The 27,090-nt window shown below is 36.8% G+C and overlaps 1 protein-coding gene across 36 annotated transcripts in view; it reads left to right on the forward strand.

The window, feature by feature from the left end:
- CNOT2 (CCR4-NOT transcription complex subunit 2) overlaps positions 1-27,090 on the forward strand; it is a 110,889-nt gene that overhangs the window by 26,707 nt on the left and 57,092 nt on the right. For 18 of the 36 annotated variants that reach the window (XM_070622085.1, XM_070622098.1, XM_070622106.1 and 15 more), the window contains one exon: positions 13,730-13,802. The exons of 2 other annotated variants lie outside the window; for them this stretch is intronic. Coding sequence is in view for 6 of the 34 variants with exons in the window: in XM_070622098.1 (XP_070478199.1) it covers positions 13,730-13,802 (73 nt within the window). In the remaining 28 variants the exon portion in view is untranslated. Of the gene's footprint in view, positions 1-13,659; positions 13,803-27,090 lie in introns of all 36 variants that reach the window. 16 more of the 36 variants (XM_070622071.1, XM_070622074.1, XM_070622084.1 and 13 more) reach the window with 1 other exon arrangement.

Below are 27,090 nucleotides of genomic sequence, written 5' to 3' on the forward strand. Positions count from 1 at the left end.
AATCACCACTTTGGCTGTACCCTTTAAGCCCGCTGCCGGTCTCGTGCTTCATCGTACTCACCAGCTTTGGTTAAATCCAGCTCTGCCTAACACTCCTCCTGCATCAACTGCAGCTGTGTGTGCCTCGAGAAGAGCGCAGCAATGAACGCCAACCTCAAGTGGGCCTTTAGTGCTACTGGCAACTGTACTCTTTCCTCTGATCTCTTCACTCTCCCACTTTCTTTTTTTTTCCCCCTATGTTTTTCTTTCTGTTTCTTTTTTAAAGATTGGCACCTGAGCTAACATCTGTTGCCTATCTTTTTCTTCTTTTTTTTTTTTTTTCTTTTTCTTCTTCTCCCAAAAGCCCCCTGGTGCACAGTTGTATATTCTAGTTGCCCGTCCTTCTAGTTGTGCTGTGTGAGATGCTGCCTTAGCATGGCCTGATGAGCAGTGCTATGTCCATGCCCAGGATTTGAACCAGCAAAACCCTGGACTGCCAAAGCAGAGCGCACGAACATAACCACTCGGCCACGGGGCTGGCCCCTCCCACTTTCTTGGACGAGTGTTGCACATCTTTTTCTCCCTCCTCAAATCTCTTAACACCTCTTTCTATATCCTCACTCTGAGCTGATGACCTCATTTCTTATTTTGCTAAGAAAATAGAAAACAGAAGCAACCAGATGAGAATTTCAAACTGATGGAAGTTCTAGATATATTCACCTACCTGAATCCCCACCCATTTACTGTATTCTCTCTGTTTCTACTGCTATGTCCTGCCTGTATAAGCCCAGTCGCTCTTAGAGATTCCATCCGCATCTCCTCAGTCATCACTCCGGGAATTCTTCCCATCTGTGTCGTCAGTTTCCGCCTTTATGCCATAAGCTTCCCTATTTCATAAAAGACTTCTCTCACCTCTGTGTTTTCCTGCAGCTATTCCCCATTTCCCTCCTCACTTTTATGGCAAAACTCTTTGAAAAAGATGTCTGTATTTTGTCTCCAGTTTTTCTTCTCCTGTTCTTTTGTGAACACAGTCCAGTCAGTGCTTTTGTTTCCACCATTCCACCAAAATTATTCTTGTCAAGATTACCAGTGACTTCCATGCTGTTAAATCCAAAGATTAATTCTCATCTTATTTTTTTATCAACAGCGTTTGAAAAAGTTGGTTCCACTCTTCCTTGAACCACTTTTCCCAGTAAACTGTGAAGGTATTTACCACACCCTCTGATTTTCATCTCCCTCACTGGCTGCTCCTCTATTTCTTTTGCTTGTTGCATCTCATCTCTTGACCTCTAGATGTCAAAATGCCTTGCTGCCTAGGCCATATTGGCTGTTAAATGATTCCTACAGGAAAGAATAGAGGAACACCAATTAGGCTAGAAATAGTTGTGGCTTGACCTAAGGTGGTGGTAATAGAGATGGAGGAAGTGGACTTATGAAGGAATTTCGAAGCCCCTTTCTTAAAGAATTATTTAAAGGTAAGATATATTGAATTTGTACATTTCTGTGACTGAGATAGATGCAAAGACCTCTGCTGACAAAATAACCTGCCAGCTTTGAAACTAAACAAAACGATGTACTGTTGGCCTTGCAGCACATTGCCTGTTTTTCTCTGCTTAGGCTCTCATGCTGTGTCTGAAAGGCTATTGTGGCCACTTTACTTCCTGATCAGAGTCTTTCTGAACTTTCAATCTCCAGCTGATTAACGTCTGTTACTTGCCTCTCCATTGCTAATTTCCTGTTTGTAACAGAATAATGAGACTTCTGAGTAGAAGTATTGTTTAACAGCTGGTATTTCTTGAAATGGTTTTATGAAAAAAATATATATGTATGAGAGGTAGTAGTGCATGGTGGCTAAGACTGGATTCAGGTCAAGTGATGTAAGCTCAAATTCTGGTCCTGCTACTTCTAGCTTACTTACTCGCCCTTGACCTTGTAAGTTTCCTTATTCTCAGAGTTTGTTTTCTCATTAGTAAAAGAAAAACAGGATTGGAGTTATAGAATTATTTTGAGGATTGAAGGAAATTATACAGATATTTAGTGCACAGTGCTTAATACTTGGCACGTGATAGTTAATATTACATTTCTAGGAAGAAACGTTAAGATGGTGGACATGTTTTTAAAATATATTGAATATATTAGAGGAACTTTTTTATTAGAAATTTCTTCTAATAAAGAAGTTTTACTGTAATGTTTGCATCTGCTTTTTCTTTTTATTCACTTCTGACCTGACAATGTATGTATTTCAACAAAAGAAATCTTTTGCTTAAAAGACATTTTAAAAATCAATGCTTAAGGCCTAGCATTATTTCTCATAGGTGAGTGAGTAAGGGGCAAGGAAGTGTTACCGAATCCAAGTGAGTTCCCTTCTTGGTGAGTTGAAATCAAAGCCTTCACCAGAAGTAGTTGTCACACAGAGTACAATTTATTTGCAGCAAATAAAGAGACCATGTGGGATCACTTCCAAAGCTGTGGCTTCTCCAACAAGGGAAAACAGGCACCTTTTATTGTTGGTAGGGGAATGAATATTCAAAAGGGAAGTTTCATCATCACACGTAGAGGGTGGTATAAGCTCACATAGGCATAGTTTGAAAACATGCTTTCACATACATCGCATGTTATGATAATAAGGCTTCAGCTCCTCCTGAGGTGGAGATCTTAACATTAAAATGAAGCAAAGGTAACTTTTAGACACTCTCGCCTGTCTGTGCAGGCATTGCTCTTGTGGTTGGGTTTGGACCCGTTCAGGGCTGTTGGTGACTGCATCTCTTAACATAACTGAAAAACAACTTTGAGAAACAGTTAAGTGGTTTTGAAACCTCCTTTGAGTTGCTCAGAGCATCGAAGGGCACGTTGACATGCATAGGAAATAGACAATGCTCATACATTACCTTCGATTTATAGTGGACCTTTTTTGCTCACTGCTTATGCTGAATGAAAACATTTTTGGATTTCACTTTCCTGTACAGTCTTAGACTTGGCTGTAAATCAGAATCATCTGGAGCACTTTAAAAAGCACCTGATGACCAGGTTCCATCCATGACTGGTTAATTAAAGTAGGGGCAAGGGAGGAAACATGAGTATTTTTTAAAAACTTCCTAGGCAATTCTGACGTGCATCCTGTGATCAAAGCAATGTAAATCCTGTAGTCTATTTCTGTCCTTGATAAATGTGCCTGTTGTCTCTTCCTCTGTTAGCGCTCTAGACATTCATGACCTAGGGCTCTGTAGAGCATCTCTAGCCGCTCCCTTGTCCATCAGGCAAGAAATAGTGTACCAGGTGCCCCTCTTGTCTTTTACAAGAACTTAACTTTGAGGGGTTGGGAAAATGTCTATTTAGTTTGTTCACCGGCTATTATGTTTTCTTTAAATGGATAGCTGTGATTATTCTTTTCTGCTTTTCACTTAAGCTTTATTTTAATTCTCTGTTATGAAAACTGGAAAGATAATTTAGTTTTAAGATTTAAAAAAATGTATTTTAATATATAATTGACCTGTTAGATTTATATTAAGAGCAACCTTTTAATTACGTTTTTGTAAGAAGCAGCCACATAATTTCCCCCATCACTTGATTATCACTTTTTTCTGAGATAATTTGTTAAGTCTGAACAGTTGATATGAATTAGTTGATATGAACTAGTCAGTTGAAATGACCTTTTTAATATCACCTTATCAGTAGAATCAACAACCTATATAAATTATTATGAAAAAAATATTTATCTGGGGCCAGCCTGGTGGTATAGTGGTTAAGTCCGCACACTCCCCTTTGGTGGCCTGGGGTTCGGATCCTGGGCACAGACCTACACTACTCATCAAGCCATGCTGTGGTGGCAACCCACATACGAAATAGAGGAAGATTGGCACAGATGTTAGATCAGCAACAGTCTTCCTCAAGCAAAAGGAGGAAGGTTGGCACAGATGTAAGCTCAGCGACAATCTTCCTCACCAAAAAACCCCACATATATATATATATATATATACACACACACACGCACATATATCTCCTATAAAATTATTAGTATGAGAGTTACAGTTTTCAGATTTCTGGTTCACATGTGGTAGGTCAGTTGCTTACGTAAAGTAACAATATTTAATAACCTTATAGCTGTTCTATAAGGCAGAGTAAGAAGAGAGCTGTTATCTATTTTAACGGGTTTTACTTACAGATTATAACTTACAGTTTCCTTTCTTGAATTAATAGAACCAGCATTTCCATTCCACAGTAGATTGTGAGGCTAAATGACTTGATCTTATTTTAGAGGGACTGTTTTGGCAATAGCTACGTCAATCCTTGGAAACCCTTGTGGATTTTTAGCTAATTGTAATGAAAGGTTCTAAAACATTTAATTAATTTAAATACTTTTTTTTAGCTCTAAACTTGCAGAAAGTTAGTTTGGTCATTTACACATTCAGAAAGGTCACATTTGCTAGTCTGTTCTAATTAATTCAAACAACAACTGTTTACATAAATGAAGCTTTATGTATTATAAATCTAGCCCACAAACTTATTTGATCATAGCCATGAGCTAGACTATGCAGATATTACCGTCTTCATATGAGGAAATTGAATCACACAGAGAGGTTAAGCAACTTGTCTAAACATGTAAGTTTCAGGCACCAGGAAGACTAGGAAGATCCCTTGATTGTTTTAATTTTGGACTTCAGTTTTATTTAAGCCTAAATCAAATGAGAAGCTTTTAATTTTCAAGCCTGTGGTTCAGAAATTATTGAACTTTTATCATTTAAGTTCAATAGGGCTCTATTATGTTTCATTTTATTTGGGACTTTTTAAGACTTGGTAGTAGAAAATTTCTGTCTTGAGATGCTGAGCCTTTTAGACAGATAGATGTACGGATTTTCTACTTATATTGTAGATTGTATGTATCAGGTGCCTGGAGTCCTCCATGGAGTACACATGAGAGACCTGTGCAGATATGTTAGAGGTGGTGCATCAGGAAGCCTGCCACTACAGGAAATAAGAGCCACAATTTTAAGTTACAAAACGTTAAACTATGACATCCAGAGAGTAAACTGATTTCAAGAGAATAGTGTTGATTTATTTTTGTTTTACTTTGTAAATATGGGCAGCTTTTCATTTTACGTGTTAATTATAGACCCACGAAACCTATATTATTCAGAAAAGCTATTTTTAGTTAATGTGACAGTTTTTCCCAGAAATGGAAATTTTGAGTTTTATTTACTTTTATTTCATCTGTCCACGTTTCTTGTATGTACCACAAGTCGTCAACTCAGAATTTTGAAAACATTCATCTATGTGATTCAACCAGAAATTAGTTCAGAAAAATAAGTTCATAACATTTTTCTAACTACAGTCTACTTATTAACAAGAAAAAGTTGCTTGACATGGTTCTGGAATTTAAGAAACCCTTTGATTTTAAAGCTAATGGCCAAGTGCATTTACTTGAGCTTTCATTGAGCCCCAGTGAAATTGGTCGCATCTGGTAGTCTGTTCTAACTAATAGCAACATAGAATATAGTGTCCTCCATATTGAAAAATCAAATCTGTCTGCTGCTTCAGCTGTGTTCACCTGACCAAACTCACATTGTGACTTAAAGTTGAGTGTGGCAATGACTACCAAATTATAGATATTTTAGAAACCATTCCCAAATTCCAAAATATTTGGGCAGTGTTATAAGTACTACTGAGCAATAAAATGGGAGAAAGAAGGAAACATGGAAAAAAATCAACTGTAATTGTCCACTTTCCAAAGTGGATTACCATGATACTCCAATATAAAACTTTGGAGCTACTCGTGTTTTAAAAATTCATTTAAATCAATCACTGTATTTTACAGATTAGGAAACTGAGGCCAGAGAGGAGAAATTGATCAAGCTCATACTAGAATTCAGATTTTTATGGTTCTCTTCCATTCAACGTATATATTTTTGTGTGATGATGTGACATCCAAAATTTAGTAGAAGTTGGAGAATAAAGTTAATTATTTCTCCTCTCCAGTAAGGTATTTTCTTGTTCTTTTTATTTATTTATTTTATTTTGTTTTTTAAGCGTTTTATTTTTCATTTTTCTCCCAAAGCCCCCTGGTACATAGTAGTGTGTTTTTAGTTGTGGGTCCTTCTCGTTGTGTCATGTGGGATGCCGCCTCAGCATGGCTTGATGAGTGGTGCCATGTCCCTGCCCAGGATTCCAACCGGTGAAACCCTGGGCTGCTGAAACGTGGGAACTTAACCACTTAACCACTTGGCCACGGGGCCAGCCCTCTTGTTGATTTCTTGTTTTGAGAAATCTTTTTCAGAAAGGAGAAAAATTGGGGTTCAGTTAGCATTTGTTAGTCTGGAGAATGTTGTGTCCTGAATTTTTATTAGGCTCTGAGTTAGGGAAACACCTAGGATGAATAAGCCTGCTTGTTTTTTTCTTATTAATTAAGATTTGATTTATGTTTTCCCTGTTACTGACTCCTTGTCAGATTTTAAGCTGATAGCGTGACTAAATCTATTTTAAGGGTTTTGCAACACAGAAAAGGTGTAAAATATTTGTTCTTCACCATTTATGCTGGTGTAATTCAGTAACCTATTCAAAAAGTATCTTGAATTTAAGAGAAATTATTGCATAGGGGTCGACACTAGTGATGTGTGTGTTACATGAATTACTTTGCATTCTTGAAATTTAATTCTATCAGTCTTAAAAAGATTAGAGAGAAACTTATTTGACTTAGTTACTTGCAAATATTCAATAAAATTTGGAGCTTTTTCAATATTAGCTTTGTTTACATTGTTAAAAAAAATCTTTAAAATACCCTTTTCTCAAGGTTATCTTTTACATTGTAATTTTTTTTTCCCTTGGTGAGGAATATTCACCCTGAGCTCACATCCATTGCCAGTCTTCCTCTTTGGTTATTTTTTTGGCTTGAGGAAGATTTGCCCTGAGCTAATGTCTGTGCCAGTCTTCCTCTATTTTGTATGTGGGATGCCTCCACAGCACGGCTGAGGAGTGGAGTAAGTTCACTGCTGGGATCTGAACCCGAGAACCCAGGTGGCTGAAGCGGAGCATGTGGGACTTTAACCCCTTGGCTCCCTGAAGCTTATCTTTTAAAATATAATTTCGAAATACCTGTTAATCACCTAGCATTTTATCAACTTAATCTATTTTCAAGTGGCATACAGCACACCAATGATGGTAACTATTCTGTAACAGTCTAAATGATTACTGTATTTAAAGTATTTTATAATTGAGAACACTGATGACAACAGAGCTGTCCTTGACTCTAATCCAGTACTACGTAGTTTGTTCTAGATTGACCTCCTCTGCTTGTCTGTAATTTCCCTCTGTGACAGTGAGAAACCTGGCTCCTGCCAGCCACCACCTTTTTTGCTTATTGTCTATCTCCAGTGTACATGCATAGCAGTTGCAGAATTATTAACCCATGGCCCTGTGGGAAGTCACTTCACCAGCTAGAGTACAATGTTTATATAGGGTTCTTTTTTTTCTTTTGCATTTCCAGTCAGAACTCCATTTTCCAAAGTTACTTAGGTTAGCACCATTTCCCATACCCGCGGCAGTGTGGCTATTTCACACATTTGTAATACAGTTAGCCTTTTGTCAGGTCTGCATTTCTAACATCCCGTGATTTTTAAAATTCACATAAATTCCAGTTCACTCTTTATGTTGTGAAGTTCTCTGGATGTTCACACATGCGTAGTGTCATCTACCCACACTCTGGTACCGTCTGGACTAGTTCGGTCACTTTAAGTCTCGCTGTGTGTCCCCTCTGCAGTCAGTTGTTTCCCCACCCCCCTCCACTCCCCTGGCAACCACTGATCTCCCTTCTGTGCCTGTAGTTTGCCTTTCTAGAATCTCATATGAATGGAAACATTTAATATATAGACTTTTTGGTCTGAATTCTTTCCCTTAGCAAAATGCATTTAAGATTCATCTATGTTTCATGAATTAATAGCTTATTCTTTTTTTTTTTGTTGAATAGAATTCTATTGTATAGTTGTACCATTTTGTTTATCCGTTCACCTATTCAAGGACCTCTTCCTTGGTATAAATATTAATATCTTGGTTTTGGTGTGAATATAAATTTTCAGTTCACTTTGTTAAATACCCAGGGGCACAATTACTGGGTTGTATGGTAAATGTGTTTAACTTTATAAGACTTCCAGACTCTTCCAGGGTGGCTGTGTTTACCTTCATTTTTGAAAGATATTTTACCTGGATTTAAAGTTGTTGGTTGACAGGGGTTTTTTGCCCCTTTTCTGTAGTTTAATGCTGATCTACTCTCTGATTTGCGTTGTTGCTATCTGTGTTTCTGTATTCTGTTTTTTTTCCTCTGGCTGTTTTAAGATTTCTCTATCACTGTTTTTCAGCAGTATGACTCTAAAATGATGAGGTGTTTTTTTGTTCTCCTTGGAGGTTGTTGAAGTTCTTGAATCTGTGAGTTTATAATTTTCATCAAATTCAGGAAAAGTTTGGCCAGCGTTTTCTGTCCTCCTCTCCCACTCTTTCTGGGGCACCAGTAACAGTAATGTTAGACTGCTTGATATTGCCGAACAGTTCACTGTCCTGCTTGGTATTGTCTCAGTTCCTTTTGTCCTAGTCGCTTTTCTCATTGTGTTTAATTTTGGATTTTTCCTATTGCTATGTCTTTTAGTTCATTAAACTTTTCTTCAAAGTATCTGATCTGATGTTAATCCTATCTAATTGAATTTTTATCTCCAGAAGATCAATTTGAGCTTTTTAAAAATCTTTTAACTTTCAAATAATTATAAACTCATAGGAGGATGCAAAAATAGTACATAGAGATCCGATATGCCCATTACCCATCTTCTCCAGTCATGTCATCTTACGTAACTATAGTGTATTATTGAAACCAGAAATTGGTGCAATATAACTAATTAGGCTACAAATCTAACTCAGATTTTACCGGGTTTGCATTCATTCACTTGTTTGTATGTCTTTGTCATTCTGTGGCATTTTATCAGTGAAGAGTCATACAACCATCACCACGAGCAAGATAGGAAGCTTTTCTGTCACCATAAAGAACTTTCTCTGTTGTGCTCCCCATTTACGTTTTTGATACCTTGTGTTTCTGTTTCCATGTTCATACTTTTCTTTATCTTCTTGAATGTATGGAACATATTTACAATACCAGTATTAACCTCCTTGTCTACTAATTCTCTCATCCTGAATCATTGCTGGGTCTGTTTCCATTTGTTATATTTCCCCGTCTTATGGGTTGTATTTCCTGCTTCTTTGCATGGCCAGTGACTTTTGATGGGATACCAGACATTTTTAAGTTTTCTTTCTTCTTTTTTCTTTTCTTTCTTTGTTTTCTTTTTTCTTCTTCTTTTTTTTTTTTTTTGAGGAAGATTGGCCCTGAGCTAACATCTGCTTCCAGTCCTCTTCTTATTGCTGAGGAAGACTGGCCCTGAGCTAACATCCATGCCCATCTTCCTCTACTCTATGTGTGGGACGTCTACCACAGCATGGCATGCCAAGCGGGGCTGTGTCCACACCTGGGATCTGAACCTGCGAACCCTGGGCTGCTGAAGCGGAATGTGTGCACTTAACCACTGCGCCACCGGGTCTGCCCCAGGGATGCCAGACATTTAATTTTACATTACTTAATGCTGGAATTTGTTATATTATTTTAAATATTGCTGGGCTTTGTTTTGGGATACAGTTATGGTACTTAGAGTTAGTTTGATCCTTTTGAGGCTTGGTTTTAAGCTTTGTTAGTGCTACGCCAGAACATCCTTTAGTCTAAAGCTTATATGGTTTCATTGCTGAGGTATTCTTTACCTTCTGAACTCTATTCAATACCCTGTGTGGTAAGAGCTCCTTCTCTGGTTGATGGGAACATGAGCTCTGGGGATTATTCTGACTGCTTTACAGAGGATTCTTCTCCAGACTCAATAGTTTTTTCACATGCTTGCACAGATCATTACTCAGCTAAACCCTCGAGGGGAATCTCTCTCTAGATCTTTGGAGCTCTTTGTCCCTGCAGCTTCCTTCTTTCTGTTTGCCTTACGAATTCTAGCTGTGTTGTGTGTCCCCTAACTCTGAACTCCGTTTCCTTAACTCACTGGAACCATTGGGCTCTGATTGGGTTCTACGTCCCCTCTTCCTGTCTCAGCGTCATAACTTGGCGGGCAGTAGGGCTTACTTTATTTCTTCTTTTCCCGATGATCTCTGTCCTGAGATGATGTCCAGTGTCTGAAAATCAGTTTCATGTATTTTGTCTAGTTTCTTGATTACTTAAGGTAGGAGGGTAAATATAGTCTTTGTTTTTCCATCTTGGAAGGCATCCCTGGCTTACTAAAAATTTCACTGTAATTTTGTAAATATTTATCTTTTCCAACTTTTTGAATATTTGTAGAACTTTGTGGGAAAAATCAGTGTATAAACTTGCACAAATTTAGGCACTTTCTTACTCGTGCTTGCTCCTTTTCATATACTGTCTCACATATATACTCACATCCTTTTTCATCTATCGTGCATCTTTTTATTCTTGGTGTGACAAGTATCAACACAATCTATTAACTGATAGTGGTGACAAATGTTAGCTTTTATGTTTGCCTGGAAGAAAATAGAGGCCTTTATTCGTTTTTCCTTTTGCTTACTGAAAGGAGATATGATCCTTAGTTAGGAGTTCAATATAAAATATTGATTCCTGTATTAGTTAGAGCATATGTGGCTATTGATTGGAAACTATAAGCTGTGAAATACTTCGTTATCCCAAGAGGGGAACAAAAGAGATGAACAGAAACAAGTTTCTATTTGTGCTAAAATCCGTAGTACTCTGAAGTTAGGATTTCTTTTATCTGGTAAATTTACAGATTAAATAGTAACTTTTATTTTTAATCAAGGTATTATTTAGCATATGAAGCTATAATTATCTTTTTTTATATAGTTAGATTATACTGTTGAAAATTGTCTTTCCTGATTTTAGATTTCTAATATATCTTTTTGTTTTAGTATTTTTAAAAAAATTTTTATTAAGATTATGATAGTTTGCAACCTTGTGAAATTTCAGTTGTACATTATTGTTTGTCAGTCATGTTGTAGGTGCACCACTTCAGCCTTTGTGCCCTCCCCCCAACCCTCCTTTCCTCTGGTAACCACCAATCAGTTCTCTTTGTCTATGTGTTTAACTTCCACCTATGAGTGGAGTCATACAGAGTTCATCTTTCTCTGTCTGGCTTATTTCACTTAACATAATACCCTCAAGGTCCATCCATGTTGTTGTGAATGGGACGATTTTGTCCTTTTTTATGGCTGAGTAGTATTCCATTGTATATATATACCATATCATCTTTATCCCATCATCAGTTGATGGGCACTTAGGTTGCTTCCACGTCTTGGCTATTAATAATGCTGCAATGAACATAGGGTGCATGGAACTCTTGGAATTGCTGATTTCAAGTTCTTTGGATAGATACCCAGTAGTGGGATGGCTGGATCATGAGGTATTTCTATTTTTAATTTTTTGAGAAATCTCCATACTGTTTTCCGTAGTGGCTGCACCAGTTTGCATTCCCACCAACAGTGTATGAGGGTTCCTTTTTCTCCACAACCTCTCTAACATTTATCACTCTTTGTTTTGGATATTTTTGCCATTCTAACGGGTTTAAGGTGATATCTTAGTGTAGTTTTGATTTGCATTTCCCTGATGATTAGTGACGATGAGCATCTTTCCATGTGTCTATTGGCCATCCATATATCTCTGGAGAAATGTCTGTTCATGTCTACTGCCCATATTTTGATCGGGTTGTTTGATTTTTTGTCGTTGAGCTGTGTGAGTTCTTTATATATAATGGAGATTAACCCTTTGTCAGATAAGTAACTTGTAAATATTTTTTCCCAAATAGTGGGTTTTTTTGTTTCAATCCTGTTTTCCCTTGCCTCTAACATATTTTTTGATGAAACTAGTATGATTTAAAGATAATGCACGAACTTTAATTTAAACGTAACTTATCTAAGGAGGAAAACATTCCTATTGTATAAGAAAAAACTGAAATTGCACTATTATTCATTGAATTCAGAGTTTCCAGGAATACATTAAGAGTTAGGCAAGTACTGTTTTAAAGCCTATTAATATTATAAAACACTAACATTAAAATACGGTTAATTTTGTTTAGAGGATGTGTAATAAAATAGTTTTGCTCTCATTGTATGACAATTCTGAACATTTAAGTTGGAGCTAAATGTGTGTCGCTTAACTGTTCTTGGAGATCCAATTCATGTGATCATTTTTCCTTCTGAATAACCTAACTTGCTACATAGTAAGAATTCGATTAGCAGTAGCAAATGTACTTAGGGCCTAAGGAATGTTTCTCCTTGTTTTTTTGAGAGAGACATACTTATATCCAATGGTACATATAAATTTGGTAGTGAGCAATTACATTTTTGCCATACAGCCAGGTATCTTGAAGTATTTCAGCCATATATATATATACACAATATAAGATGGTCAAAATTAAGTAAAAGTATAGCACCGACTAACTTTGTGATTGAGCATAAAATAGGAGCCAGAATATAGGTTTTCATTAGGTGCTTTCTTAAACCTTGAATCTAGTATTAATTTTTAATGGTTATTTTCCTTGAAAATGTTTTCTTCCCTTCTGATTAGATTATTAGAGGTAATCCTTATGTGTGTGCTTGTTGGTTTTTCATAAAATCAATTCATACTACTTATAAATTTAGAGTAGTTTTTATTATGCTCTCCCAAGGTAAATTTCATATAACGTTAAATAATTGCTCTAAATTTAAATATATTTAGTGTTTAGCAACTATAATTAGTTCAGTAGGTATACTTACTCCTTCCCTAGGGTAAACGTTTTACTAAGACTTAGATGAGAGACATTTGTCTTCAAAACATACATTTTAAAATTTGTAGATACCGCTTTTGAATTTTTGGTCTCTCATTTTCAATTTACATTTTGAGTTAGCATCTGTAGCAACTATTATCTTTGCTTCAGTGATTTTTTTGTGAGGTGCACAATGCCTGGTAATTTTGGACTTATCTCTGTCCAAGTTAAGAAATGAGCCCCATTATTTTTCTGCCCAAATATAAAAAGCAAATTCTATTAGAAGATGCATGAAATTGGAGGACTGATGGAGAAAGGCATCCAGAAAGTTGACGTTTGTTGCTACTCTTCATTTGGAGTGAATTTTAGTAGAATATTACGTTAAATTTGCAGCTCTTAATCATCCTAAGAATGTATGATGTTTCCCATCTTATGGCCTAGGAATCAACCTCATAAACGGCGTAGTAGCAGCTGTGTAAGTCAGCATTTGGAGGAGAGGGATTGGAAATTAAATGAAACTGAATTATTAGACATTTCTGAGACTAACAGGAGAATATTTATTTAGAAGAAAAAACATGTCAATTGAAGGTTGAACTGTTTTGTCCACTCCATTTTTGTTCACTATAAGTTTCTTCCTTGTGTCTGAGGTCTGGCAGGCAGTTTTAATTGGAGAGAGTAGAAGTGGGTGGGAAGAGTTTCTCATATTTAGTCATTTCTATCTCAAATAAAGTATGTTTGCCACTCTAATCCTCCCTAGGTGGTTAAGAGAAAGAAAAATTAGGATGTTAAAAATGTACTTTTTGTTTTGTGTGTATCATTTTGGATATTTTTGCTACTGTTCATATATTTACATGTTAGTAATTTTGACGGCTTTTGGATAATTCCACTCTAGAGGGAGAACTGGTGGGCGGTCCTTCCTGTGACACGACCCTTGAGTGACAGTTCTGTTTGATTGCCTCCAGTACTGTGAGGACAGGACACGACTCTATGGTGAGGACTGATGGACATACATTATCTGAGAAAAGAAACTACCAGGTAAGACTCATTTTTTTCTTTTTCTCTATTGGTCATCTAGCTGCATTGAACTGTTTGATGTGTCGTATTAAACTAGAGCCAGCAGGTTGGATACACCTCAGTTTGAAAAAATTGGGTTGTAATTTAAGGGTTTGTATTGGATTTGACAGTTGAAATAGTTGGGAACATTTTTCAAAGTAAAGCATGCTTATAATAAATGTATATTCTTTTAGTGTCAAAACATAAATTTTCTGGGGTATTTTTTGTCAAAACTTAGATTCTCTGATACACAGTTGATGACTTCTTGGTTTGATTCAGAGCTAGTACTCCATCAGACAAAGAGTTGATTGCTTGCATACATGTTACTCCTGGAAGACTAACCCTAAAGTCTTAGACTGTGTTCAGGGTGATAGAGCACCTTAGAAATGTAGACAAAATTGGTTAGATTATAGAATTAGAAATGAAAATCTCAGGATACTCAGAGACCCAACTTCTGTTGAATTTGTCACTAGTTTGCTGTCCTTAGAATGCTAGATTTTGTTTTCCTATTTATTAAGTTGGTGAATAATATCCATCCCCTATGTAGTGTGTAAGGATGCTGAAAGGATGGTTGAAGTGTAATATTCCTGTTTCTTTCTGAGCTTTTAAAAGAAGGTGAATTTTAAAGATAGTGCTGTTAAATAGTGGCTTAAAAAAAACCTAACGTTTGAATTTAATTTTTTCAAAGAAAATCTGCTTTATTCACGATGTTATAATTCATTGTCAAGTTATGTAGTGATTCAGAATGCAGAGTAGTTCAAAGCTCCAGTAGGAATAAGCTGTAGGCTTCCTGCTCAGATACATACCCAGCTTCCTTCTCCCCCTTCCACCCACTCGTTTACTTCCCTCTAGGCTGTGAAGGCAGCTAGTGTGACAGCAGCAGCTTTGGTTAACTAACTGTTTATCTGCTAATCATTTGTTTTAGCCCAGTTAATCTTTTCTTTCCTTGAATTGGGAAAGTGAACAGTGGCGAAAATTGTAACTGGGTGTTCATGGTGTAAATAGCAAAGAGCCTTTGATTATAAGACTGAGGTTCTGATTTGGGCACTGTCCTTAATAAAGAATAATGTCATATTTAACCTTTCTAGAGTTTCGCCTAACTTGATGTCTGCAATTTCTTGCCAGATCTTTATGATACGCAGAATCAGTTCTCCCTGTAACCTTTTCTGCTCTGAGTTGTTCTCATGGACTTGACCAATATGGCCTTTGCTAATTATTTATACTGGCTATAGCTCCTCCTGCCTCACAACCACTTCCAACTACCTTGACTCATTAGATTTTAATTAGTCACACTACTTGAGCTCTTGCATCGTTTGATAGGTTCTGCTAAATATATTTTAAGAATGTTGTGATTCTAGATTATGTGGTTTTTCAGTGCTGATAATCCAGTTTTAAAGTGTAAGTATAGAACTTTTGTCTGATGACGCAGTGTGGTTAATTTATTTCATGGAATCGTATTAGTATAGAATTCCAAAATTTACACTTAAGAAAGGAATGAAACAAGATTATGTTTTTCACATGAAGAGATTTCCTGATTCCTGTTTGTTCAACTCTAAAACTTCTCCGTTGTTCCAGTCACATTAGTTACAAATAATCTAGGTTTTTTGAGCTTACCTGAAAAATACATTCTTGTATAGGATTTTTCTGGCTGAAAATATTTTCCATTTTCTCTCTTTTGTTGTTACTTAGTGACACTTAATACAAATTGAAATATCCTTGGAAACAGTTGTTTAAATCTGTTGTAAAATTATTTTAATTTTGAAACCTCTTCTGGAAAGCACATAGAGAAATACAATTTCCTGTCTGATATTGTGATGAATACATTAAGAGCATATGGGAAATTCAAAGGAATATTAAATAAATCACTTACATTTGTGTTGGTAGTGCTAAGAGTTTGCATGTGCTGAAATGAAATGGTTTGGACTTTTAAAAATTCCATTTTGGAAGAATTTTATTTGGTTATCATGGATGTAAGGTAGGATTTCTTTGTGTTCATGTTTATACTCATTTTAATTTATCTTTGAGGGCTTTTGTTTTTGGAAGGCACTTGATGTCTTATAGTGATCTTTAAACATCCTGATAATAATAGGCTAATGTTCTAGAGTTTAATAAGAAGGATAGTATTTCTCCAATTCTCATTTCCTTGTAGACCTGATTGAAACCTTAGGAATTTAGTTTAGGATGGTATATTCCCTCAGCTTTGTGCTAAAAGCTAGTGACTTTCATGGGTGTTGGTTGAAATATTGATTTTTTTATATTGGTATATACTTTGTGTATTTCTTACTATAAGCCTGGTTAAGCTTCCGGAGTTTGAATAGAGTAGTTGAAGTTTATTTGTGTAGATATACTGGTGTATTAGTTCAGGTAAGATAATTTAGTCATTTAAATGGTTCATAGTTGTTTTTTGGGGAAAGGATTGTCAAGCTTTTTCCAAGGAAATGTAATTCCGATTTTTGGCTATAATTTTCATATATTCCTCTAATTTACACTGATTTTCTCCAGCTTATGAGCATGCGCAAATCTCATCATATTAGTTACCAGTTTTGCTCCTTGGTAGTGTTCCCTGTCTCACATACTAAGCCAAGCTTTACACGTGTCCAGCATCTTTCCACCTCCTGAGCCCACAGGCTCTCCCCTCTCCGTGTCTCTCCCCTGACTCCGTCTAGTGAGTCTTTCCGTTTAGTGACACACAACAGCTTTCCGTCTCCTTCCACTTTTACGCTTGGAAGCCTTTACTTCTTTTGGTTCCTCTTGATGTAATGCCTAGCCTTTCTTCACATGATTCAAGAATTAAGTGTCACTACTTGCAGAAGCCATTTTCTCATGGTTTAGTGCTCCTTTCCCTGCTTTTATAGCCCTTCTGCATACTTCTAGAATACTTTGTAGTTGTCTGTTTATTTGTCCTTGTCTTCCTGTAGACATGTGCTGTCCAATACTCTAGGTACCAGCCAGAAGTGACTATTTAAATTTAAATTCATCTAAATTAAATAAAATTAAAAATTTAGTTTCTTAGTCACAGTAGCTGCATTTCAAATGCTCAAAGCTACATGCTGTTCATGGCGCCCATATCAAATTGCGTGGATGTAGAACTTTTCCATCATCGCAAAAAATTGTATAGGATAGTACTACTGTGTGTTATGAACCGTATCTATTTATTTTGGTACTTTGAGTACCCAGCATGGTTCCCAGAAGATTATAGGTGTTCAATGCATGTTGTTTCAATAAAAATTTTAAATAAAACGAATAAATAGTAAGTTTAAAAATAAAAATTAATTTAAAAAGTTTCATTAAACAGAAATGAAAGTGAAAGGAAGAAATTGTAAAGTGTGCTGGGTAACATACTACCAATATTTCCAGGATTTTTGGATGTTACTCTGAATGGAACTTCTTAATATGAGGTCATTGATCACATCATATGCTGGCAAGTTCAATATGTTATCTATGAACTGGATCTGATGCATCCCAGTCCATATGTTCGTGCAGAATACCTCGTGATCTGAAATGCCCTGTTAACTTTGTGCGATGTAGTGTGTCGGAGAACTGTGGCAGTGATTGTGTTGCCATTTCCTCCCCCTGTCGAATATTTTATTTTTTATATTAGTTTTTTAAATCACAGAAGTAATAGATGCTCATTGCAAAAACTTTGAAGAAAAATACGGAAATATACAATAGGATATAAAAATGTGAGATAGAAAAATAGAGTATAAGAAATATTAAAAAGTTGTGAAAGTTTACCTTCACAGTTTTACTCTTAACAGTTTAATGTGTATCTTTTTAGATCTTTTCTGTGATTATACAGGTGCAAAAGTGACTTGTCTGTTTTTAACAAACATGTATTTTTCTGCAGCATGCGTGTTGTACTTAATGGAGTTATTTCCACGTAGCCTCCTTCCCCTGCCTCCTTCCCCAGATGTAATGGCTAGTTTGAATTGTGTTTCCTTCTTTTCATTTTTATATTTCACTATATTTCAGTTTATACAGGTGCATCTTTTTTTATGTATTGTGTAGCAATCTTTTGGAAGCTGGTACTGTATATTCCATTGTTTTGAATAGGAAAAGCAATAATTTCCAGGCCATCCAAAACTGTAAACAATTTCCTAGATATTGCTAAAACACTCAACACCTATGTGATAATTTGCGAAGGATTTCTTCATAATACAAAGCATTTAAAACACAAGTTAACTAATTAACACATACAAATGCATCAGCAGATGTTTCCATTCAGTATATAAGAGTATTGTACAGTATTGTGTACAAATTATGTTCTTTTCTTTTGTACTACAATAAAAATGTAATGTAAATAAGCAATGAGGTACCCATTTCTTTTATTCTAGGTTACATATTATTGAAGTTTTTTATCCCTTCTGCTGTCAGGATGCCTCTTACAACTGATGGTATCTTGGAGTCATAGTTGTAACATTATTGTGTAATGTTGTAAACTTGCAACCTTCTCTTCATACCTTCTAATATGATTAGAAACAGCAGCAGCATAGAAGGATCTTAGAATCTGTGATACTTCGAGTATGTTAAAGATACGTAATGAATATTAAGAACACTTAATAAAATAAAATGAACAAGAATTTAAAAAAATGTTTACTTAGCAAGTCAAGAGTTGTCAGTGGATCTAGTGCCTAGAGCAGAAAGATGGAGGCTTTAGTCATTGTTGCTGTGTGGTGTTGAGTTAAGGTGAACAAGAGTGAGCGAAGGAAGGAGTTAGTTCAGAAGTAAATGCCTGAAACCAACAACCTGTGTCACGCTAATTTACTCTTCCTTGCTCTTGAAACTCATGGAGGGCCGGCCCGGTGGCTCAGTAGTTAAGTGCACACGTTCTGCTTCAGCATCCCGGGGTTCACCACTTCAGATCCTGGGTGCGGACGTGGCACTGCTTGTCAAGCCATGCTGTGGCAGGCGTCCCACATATAAAGTAGAGGAAGATGGGCACGGATGTTAGCTCAGGGCTGATCTTCCTCAAAAAAAAAAAAAAAAAAGAAAGAAAAAGAAACTCAAAGAAACAAATGGCTATGACCTGTTGTCTGTAGCCAGAGATGAGGCAAGGAGATAGAAAAAACTCGCACTGGAGACAGGTCCCCTTCACTGGCAGTTCCACAACTGCTAACGTGAGGTTGCTCTTACAGTTACACTTTGGAATGTGGTGCCTCTGCTCATGATCACATTCTCACCGCAGAGGTCACTGTGACTCCCTGACCTATTTGTCATTCATTTCTCCTCTTTCTCTTCTCCCTCTGGCCAACCAAGAATATCAAGTTAAATGAATTCCCAAGTTCCTCATTGGTTGGTTCATTATTATGTGATGTTAACTAACAGTGTTAGCCTTTCTTTGTATGCATTATATATTCTGATACTTTCCCCCCTTGTTTACTGAAATCATCAAATGAGGTGACATTTGTTTTCCAAAAAGCAAGTTTCATCAAGATACATGGTTTCTAGCACCCTTAGTGTCCTGGTATTTTTTTCACAGTGCCCCAAGGCAAAAGAAATATTAACAGCTCTGTTAAATTAAGTAATTAGGTCCAAGTCACTTACAGCAGTATAGTTCACGTGGTATCCGACAGATACTGCTGTGTTTCCCCAAGAAGATTTAAAATATCTGCTGACGCCCCTGTGTGTTCACTGCGGTGCTCCTTTTTGGGAACTTAGGCCCTAGGCTTTTGCACATGAAATACTGTGTTCTCTTTCAGAAAAATATTGTACATTTAAGTAATTTGCCTCAGTCATGAATATGGAATGTATTCGTCATTAACTAGAAAGTTAAAACATTAGTGCAAAAGTTTCTGTGAATCAAAGAAAATATAAAAGTAAGCAAAGTTATCTTTTAAGTTATAATCTTAAGCCTTGCTTAGATTCTGGGATGATTGCACCATTGGTGGCAGCTTAGTACTTTTTCTCTCTGAATTCCCACATTAGGATAGAACAACTAGCTGGTACCACCAAGACCCATGAAAACATTTGTAACAAACTTGGTGATGAGGTATTCCCATGAACCTTAGAATATAAGCAGGTGAGAACTAACAAAAAGACCTACGTCTTAGTTTTTGTGCATAAGAAAGAGGAGAGAAGCGTTGGGGTATCTGGACCTGAGAATAGGAGCACCTCAAAGTGGTGAACAGCCAATTTGAAAGTGGTGGTTTGGTTAGCCAACTTGAAATTGGGGGAGGTTTTGCCCACTTTGTTGGATCAGCTAAGGGGCCTGGGGTGAGGCCTGTGGTGACTCAAGCCCAGCTCTGGGCTCTCAAGATTGATGCACCGCTGCTCCCTTCTAGACCTGCTGAGGAGGCGTTTCTGGGAGTGGAATCACAATTGAGTGGGATAGGACAACAGAGACAGAGAAGAGAGAAGGTCCAGATAAAAGGGAAAGAGGGAAACAGAGCCAGAAGAGCTCAGAAGACAACCAGTTGTATTTTGAAACACTACATGAAAACAGCAGAAGAGGGAGCTTTATGAAGTTAGAAAAGTTTCTGATTCACAAAAGTTCTTCCAGGAATATGTGTAGGAGTGTTTGTACCAATTTTGAGTCCCATCCACTGTGGTCGTATGGATCTGACATTTGATAATGCCAAATTTTAAATTTCTTTGAATTTATTAAGGTTTTGTTTGAGACATATTTCGCTATTGATATTAAGTAAATGAAGATACTCTCCTATATCTTTTCAAAGATTTTTCATTTTGTCTTTCATACTTAAATTTAATCCATCTGAAATTGATTTTTGTGTATGGTGTGAGTTAGGAGTCCAATTTCTTTTCCTCAGCATATAGATAATTATATTCCCATCATGTATTGATTTGTTCGGCTTTCCTCTACTAATCAGCAGTGCTAGCTAGCTCTGTTGTAAATCAAGTTTCTCTGTATTCATGGGTCTGTTTCTTATGTCTGTTCTGTTACTTTGATGTGTTTGTCTATGCCTGTACCAGCATCACATTTTCTTAACTACTAGGGCTTTACGTTAAATCTTCATGTCTGTCTATCCACCTTCATGAGTTGTTTTTACTTTCTTGGCCTTTTATTCAATGACACATTTAGAATATATTTTTAAAAAGTATTGAGTTTATAAGTGTAATTGCATTGGCTTTATTTTTATTTGGGGAAGAATTGATAATGTTTTTGGTATTCTTCCTCTCCTTGAATTCATATATTGAAGTTTTCTGTATTTTCTCTCAATAAAGTTTTAAGGGGTCCCCCCCCCCCGCATAATGGACTCTGGTCAAATTTGTACATAAGTATTTTTTTTGTTGCCCTTTTTTAGTAAGTGGTATTTTTAAAATTATATTTTATAGGTGCTACTGTTTTATTGATGTACCATTGACTTTTTAAACTGATTATTATATTAAATTATGTTGCTAAGCTTTTTTATTCTTTGTAATTAATCTGTAGGTTCTTTGGGGATTCTCATGTAAATACACATAGCATCTGGAAATTACAGTTTTGATGCTTCCTTTGTAATTTTTATAACTTGAGTATCTTTTCTGAACTCACTAGTATTTCTGATACAATGTTGATTAGAAGTATTAATAGAAGCCTTTCCCTTGTTACTTGTCTTACAAGCTTCAAGTTGTCACCAGTAAATATGATGTTTGATTCAGGATTTTCTTTTTGTAGATAGTATACTTTATCACAATAAAGAAATTATTCATAATGCTGCCTTATATATTTGTCTTGCACCTTTTTCATTCTTAAGGCTGTTTACTATGTGCCTTTCCCCTTTGTCAGTCTTGCTTAGAGATTTGTCCATTTTACTAGCAATCAACTTTTAGCTTCATTTGGTTATCTTTTTAATGTATTTTTTCTTTTATATTCATCAATTTGTACTTTTAGTTTATTTCCTTTTACTTCTTAGACTTTTTCCTGTTCTTTAATCTTAAGTGTTTTTATTTCTCCAAACTTGTGAGATTTTTCTAGTTATCTTTTCTGTTGCTGATTTCTCATGTAACTCTATTGTAGTTAGAGAATGTGGTCACTATGGTACCAATTATTTGTTTATGTACTTGAACAAAATGCAGATTGACCAATTGATGGGTGTGTTGCTCTCTTTCTTTCCGTTAGATCAAGTTTGTTAATGTTGTCTGTGTCTTCTGTACCCACAGATTTACCATTATTATTCACATACTACCATTATTCATTCCTTTCTTTAGACCTGGATTCCACTATGCCATCTCTTTTATTTCTTTAAATTGTTTACATTTTCATGTTTAATATGTGATAAATCTGACAATTGGAAGTTGCCACAGATCATTCTGATGTCTTGTTTCTGCTGGTTCTCACTTATGGTACCGTGTGTGTGTGTGTGTGTGTGTGTGTGTTTGTGTGTGTGTTAGTGTTAGTGAAGTTAACCATTCCATGTTTCTTAGAACTCTGTGAGGATTCTTTGAGCACTAGGTGGAAGGATGTTTTTCCCAAGGGAATTTGCATTAGCTTTTGCCAGTGCCTAAGACACTACCAATCCAGGACCAACCAAAAATCTTGATGTTGCAGTCCACACACGTAATGTGAATTTGAGCTGGTTTATGGCTGTAGAGTCTCAGAAGAGATTTCCATTACCTCCTTCTGCTTAGCATCAAAATCAAGACCATCAAGAATTTTTGGTGCCCTAAGGAGTTACTGCAATTATGATGTACCCTTTTAAGTTACCTGCCTTATAAGAAGGTCTTCTAATAGCTTTTATCTCTTGGGCAAATACCCCTTTGGGGAGATAGGCTCCTGGCTTCTCTCAATTCCAGCTTATACTTTGTTTTTGGGTGCTGAGTCTCCCTTCATCTCTCCTTCCTTACCTTCCAGGCTCAGCAATTCATTTAAAAATAAAAATGTAATCTCTGATAGTTTTCACTGATATTTTTGTTTATACTGTATCCCCATCTAAGAATAATACCTGGCATATGCTCAGTTAATATTTGTTGATTGACTGAATCAGTGTTTCATGGAGCACTTTTAATTATCTTTGAGTGGAGCTTTTTTCATTGTCTGCCTTGCTACCAGAAACGTGTATGTTAATCGTTCTTTAGGTCTCAGCTGGAATTTCTCTTCTGAAGGGAAGCATTTCCCAGTGAGACCTCAGTTGTCTGTTCTCTTGTTCGTTGTAGTTGGGGCGAGAGGATAGTGTTTAGGGTTGTTGCTGCTTTTTGTTGTCGTCCATGAGCGAGGACATTTGCTGATTCTTCTTCCTGTTCTTTCCTTTCTCTGTCCACCCCTTCTCTTCCTTCCTTCTTTTTATCTTCCCTCTCTCCCTTTCCTGCCTTCTTCCTTCCTTCACTTCTCTTTCTTTTCCTTCCTTCCTTCTTTCTTTATAGTATCATTTCCCTTCTACCTGAAGGACTTAAAAAAAAACCATTTTTTCAAGTTTTTTTTTTTTAATGTGCTGTAACATAGGCAAAATCGTTTAAAATCTGTCAACTTTTATTTAAGGAATTTCACATGTTGTGATTTCTTCCACTGCTTATCACCTTAGTTCCTTCAAAGTTGGAGTCATTCTCTTCAAGATAGCCCTTTTAAAAAGAACTTTTGTGGGGCTGGCCTGGTGGCGTAGCGGTTAAGTGCACACATTCCGCATCTTCGGCGCGGGGTTTGCCGGTTTGGATCCTGGATGTGGACATGGCACCACTTGGCAAGCCATGGTGTGCGAGGCGTCCCACATATAAGGTAGAGGAAGATGGGCACGGATGTGAGCTCAGGGCCAGTCTTCCTTGGCAAAAAGAGGAGGATTGGCAGTGGATCTTAGCTCAGGGCTAATCTTCCTCAAAAGAAAAAACAACTTTTCCGTAATCCACAGTTGTCCTGTCAGTCCACAATTCTTTTACTTGGGCTCCTTTGGTCTCCACTTGAATATGGACATACTGATGACGTACCTCCCCACCTATAATCGTTGGGATCCAGTTTCTTCAAGTAAGTTACTTCAGGGCCACTTTCAGGGTCAGAGTAGGTCGATCTGCCTGGTTTTCAATTTCAGACGCCCTCTAAACATGAATAAGTTCAGATCGTATTCACTCCTAAGCTGTTACACCCTGGAATAGTACAGATCTGGGCGGTATACCAATACCTGAGAGTTTACAAATTTGACTGTTAGATCTTTCATACTCTTAGCATCTCTCTCTGTCTTTTGGTTCTTTCTTTCCCACAGGTCTTGCAGATAGTTCTGAGTCTGAGGCGTTTGCAACGCTGTGGGTCTGCAGAGTAAGCCCTGTTGGGATAGACCTCAACTAAAAAGCGTTTTTGTAGTGCATTTCTGATGGTGATGAGTTCTTTTAGGTTTTATATGTGTGAAGAAGTCTTTATTTCACCTTCAGTTTTGAAAGATTTTTGCTAGATGTGAAATTCAAAGTTGACAGTTTTTTGTTTTAGTGCTTTAAAGATTTTGCTCCACTGTCTTCTGACTTAGATCATTTCTGACAAAAAGTCTGCTGTCATTCTTATCTTTGGTCCTCTTTACATAATGTAAGTTTTTCTCTCTGGCTACTATTAAGATTTTTTTGTCATTGGTTTTGCACATTTTGATTATGATGTATCTTGGTATAATTTTCTTCATGACTCTTGTCCTTGAGATTTATTGATCCTCTTGAATTTGTGTTTATAGTTTTTATCAAATTTGGGAATTTTTTTATCCATTTAAAAAATATTTATTCTGTCCCTGTTCTACTTTGAGGATCCCATTTACACATGTATTGGGTCACCTGAAGTTGTCCCACAGCTTACTGATGCTCTCTGGTCATTATTTTAAATTCTTTTTCTTTCCATGTTTTATTTAGGATAGCTTTTTATTGCTGTGTTTTCAAGCTCACTAATCTTTTCTTCATCGTGCCAGATATTCTAACTTTCACACGCAAAATGTAGTTATAATAACTGTTAATGTCATTGTCTATTAATCTGATCATCTGTGCCATTTCTGAGCCTGTCTCTGTTGATTGTTGGTTTTTTCCCTCCCTGCTTATGTGTTTTATTTTGCTGCTTCTTTGCATGCCTGGTAATTTTTCTTGGTTGCCAGTCTTTGGAAATGTTAGCTGTTCAGTGCTATATATTTTTTATATTTCTCTTAATATTCTTGAGCTCTCTTTGGGACACTGTTAAGTTACTTAGAAGCTGTTTGAGACTTCTTTCTCTTTTTTTTATGTATTTTAGTTTATTTTTTTTATTTCACTTTTTTTTACTAAGATTATGATAGTTTACAACCTTGTGAAATTTCAGTTGTGCATCATTATTAGTCATGTTGTGGGTACACCACTTCACCCTTTGTGCCCTCCCCCCACCGCCCCCTTTCCCCTGGTAACCACTGATCAGTTCTCCTTGTCTATATGTTAACTACCACCTATGAGTGGAGTCATACAGAGTTCGTCTTTCTCTGTCTGGCTTATTTCACTTAACATAATACCCTCAAGGTCCATCCATGTTGTTGTGAATGGGACGATTTTGTCCTTTTTTATGGCTGAGTAGTATTCCATTGTGTATATATACTACATCTTCTTTATCCAATCATCAGTTGATGGGTACTTAGGTTGCTTCCACGTCTTGGCTATTGTAAATAATGCTGCGATGAACATAGGGGTGCATGGGACTCTTGGAATTGCTGATTTCAGGTTCTTAGGGTAGATACCCAGTAGTGGGATGGCTGGGTCCTAAGGTATTTCTATTTTTAACTTTTTGAGAAATCTCCGTACTGTTTTCCATAGTGGCTGCACCAGTTTGCATTTCCACCAACAGTGTCTGAGGGTTCCTTTTTCTCCACAACCTCTCCAACATTTGTTACTATTAATTTTAGATATTTTTGTCATTCTAACAGGTGTAAGGTGATATCTTAGTGTAGTTTTGATTTGCATTTCTCTGATGATTAGTGATGATCATCTTTTCATCTGTCTATTGGCCATCCATATATCTTCTTTGGAGAAATGTCTGTTCATGTCCCCTGCCCATTCTTTGATCGGGTGGTTTGATTTTTTGTCGTTGAGCTGTGTGAGTTCTTTATATATTATGGAGATTAACCCTTTGTCAGATAAGTAACTTGTAAATATTTTTTCCCAATTAGTGGGCTGTTTTTTTTGTTTCAATCCTGTTTTCCCTGGCCTTGAAGAAGGTCTTTAGTCTGATGAAGTCCCATTTGTTTATTCTTTCTATTGTTTCCCTCATGTGAGGGGTTATGGTGTCCGAAAAGATTCTTTTGAAACTGATGTCAAAGAGTGTACTGCCAATATTCTCTTCTAGAAGACTTATTGTTTCAGGCCTAATCTTTAGGTCTTTGATCCATTTTGAGTTTATTTTGGTGAATGGTGAAAAAGAATGGTCAATTTTCATTCTTTTACATGTGGCTGTCCAGTTTTCCCAGCACTATTTGTTGAAGGGACTTTCTTTTCTCCATTGTAGGCCCTCAGCTCCTTTGTCGAAGATTAGCTGTCCATAGATGCGTGGTTTTATTTCTGGACTTTCAATTCTGTTCCATTGATCTGTGCACCTGTTTTTGTACCAGTACCATGCTGTTTTGATTACTGTAGCTTTGTAGTATGTTTTGAAATCAGGGATTGTGATGCCTCCGGCTTTGTTCTTCTTACTCAAGATTGCTTTAGCAATTCGGGGTCTTTTGTTGCCCCATATGGATTTTAGGATTCTTTGTTCAAGAGACTTTTCTCTTTTTTAAAGTTTTGTTATACAGAACCACAATAGCCTTTAGTCCAGGGCTAATTTTTCCCAAGTGCTGAGGCTGTGCTCTTCTGAGTACTGACCCCGGTGCCCTGGACAGTCCTGTGAGCCCTGGAGATTGTTTCTCCTGTTTCTGTTCTGAGCCTCTGGCACTTTCTTCACATACACGTGCTGATCAGGACTTAGCTGAAGACTCAGAGACCCCTCCCATCTCTAGAACTCTTTCTCTTTGCAGCTGTCTCTTGTCTGGTGCTCTGGCTTCTCTCTCAAGCTGCCTTGTCCTCCCAGCCTCCTAGCACTCTTGCTCAGGTCACTGAGATGGCTGGGCTCTGCCGGGTCCTTTCCCTGCACCACAGCCTGGAGGCTGCTCCAGGCTGTCAGCAGGAGCAGTTGTAAGGCTCTCATCAGTTCTTTCTCTTCTTTCAGGGATCCTTGTCTTGCACTGTGTGATGGCCTATGTTTGAAAACCATTGTGTAATATAGTTTGCCCATTTTTTAAGTTGTTTCAGATCAGGCAGAAGGCTGTCCTGACTACTCCATCTTGCTTGGTAGAAGTACTAAGATTTCATTTTTAAAAGATTCTATTTTGGTTGAGAAGATGAATGAAAAATCATTCCTGATAAAGAGAATAAGCTTTTG

The sequence above is a fragment of the Equus przewalskii genome, chromosome 5, assembly GCF_037783145.1.
Source record: "Equus przewalskii isolate Varuska chromosome 5, EquPr2, whole genome shotgun sequence".
Lineage (NCBI taxonomy): Eukaryota > Metazoa > Chordata > Mammalia > Perissodactyla > Equidae > Equus > Equus przewalskii.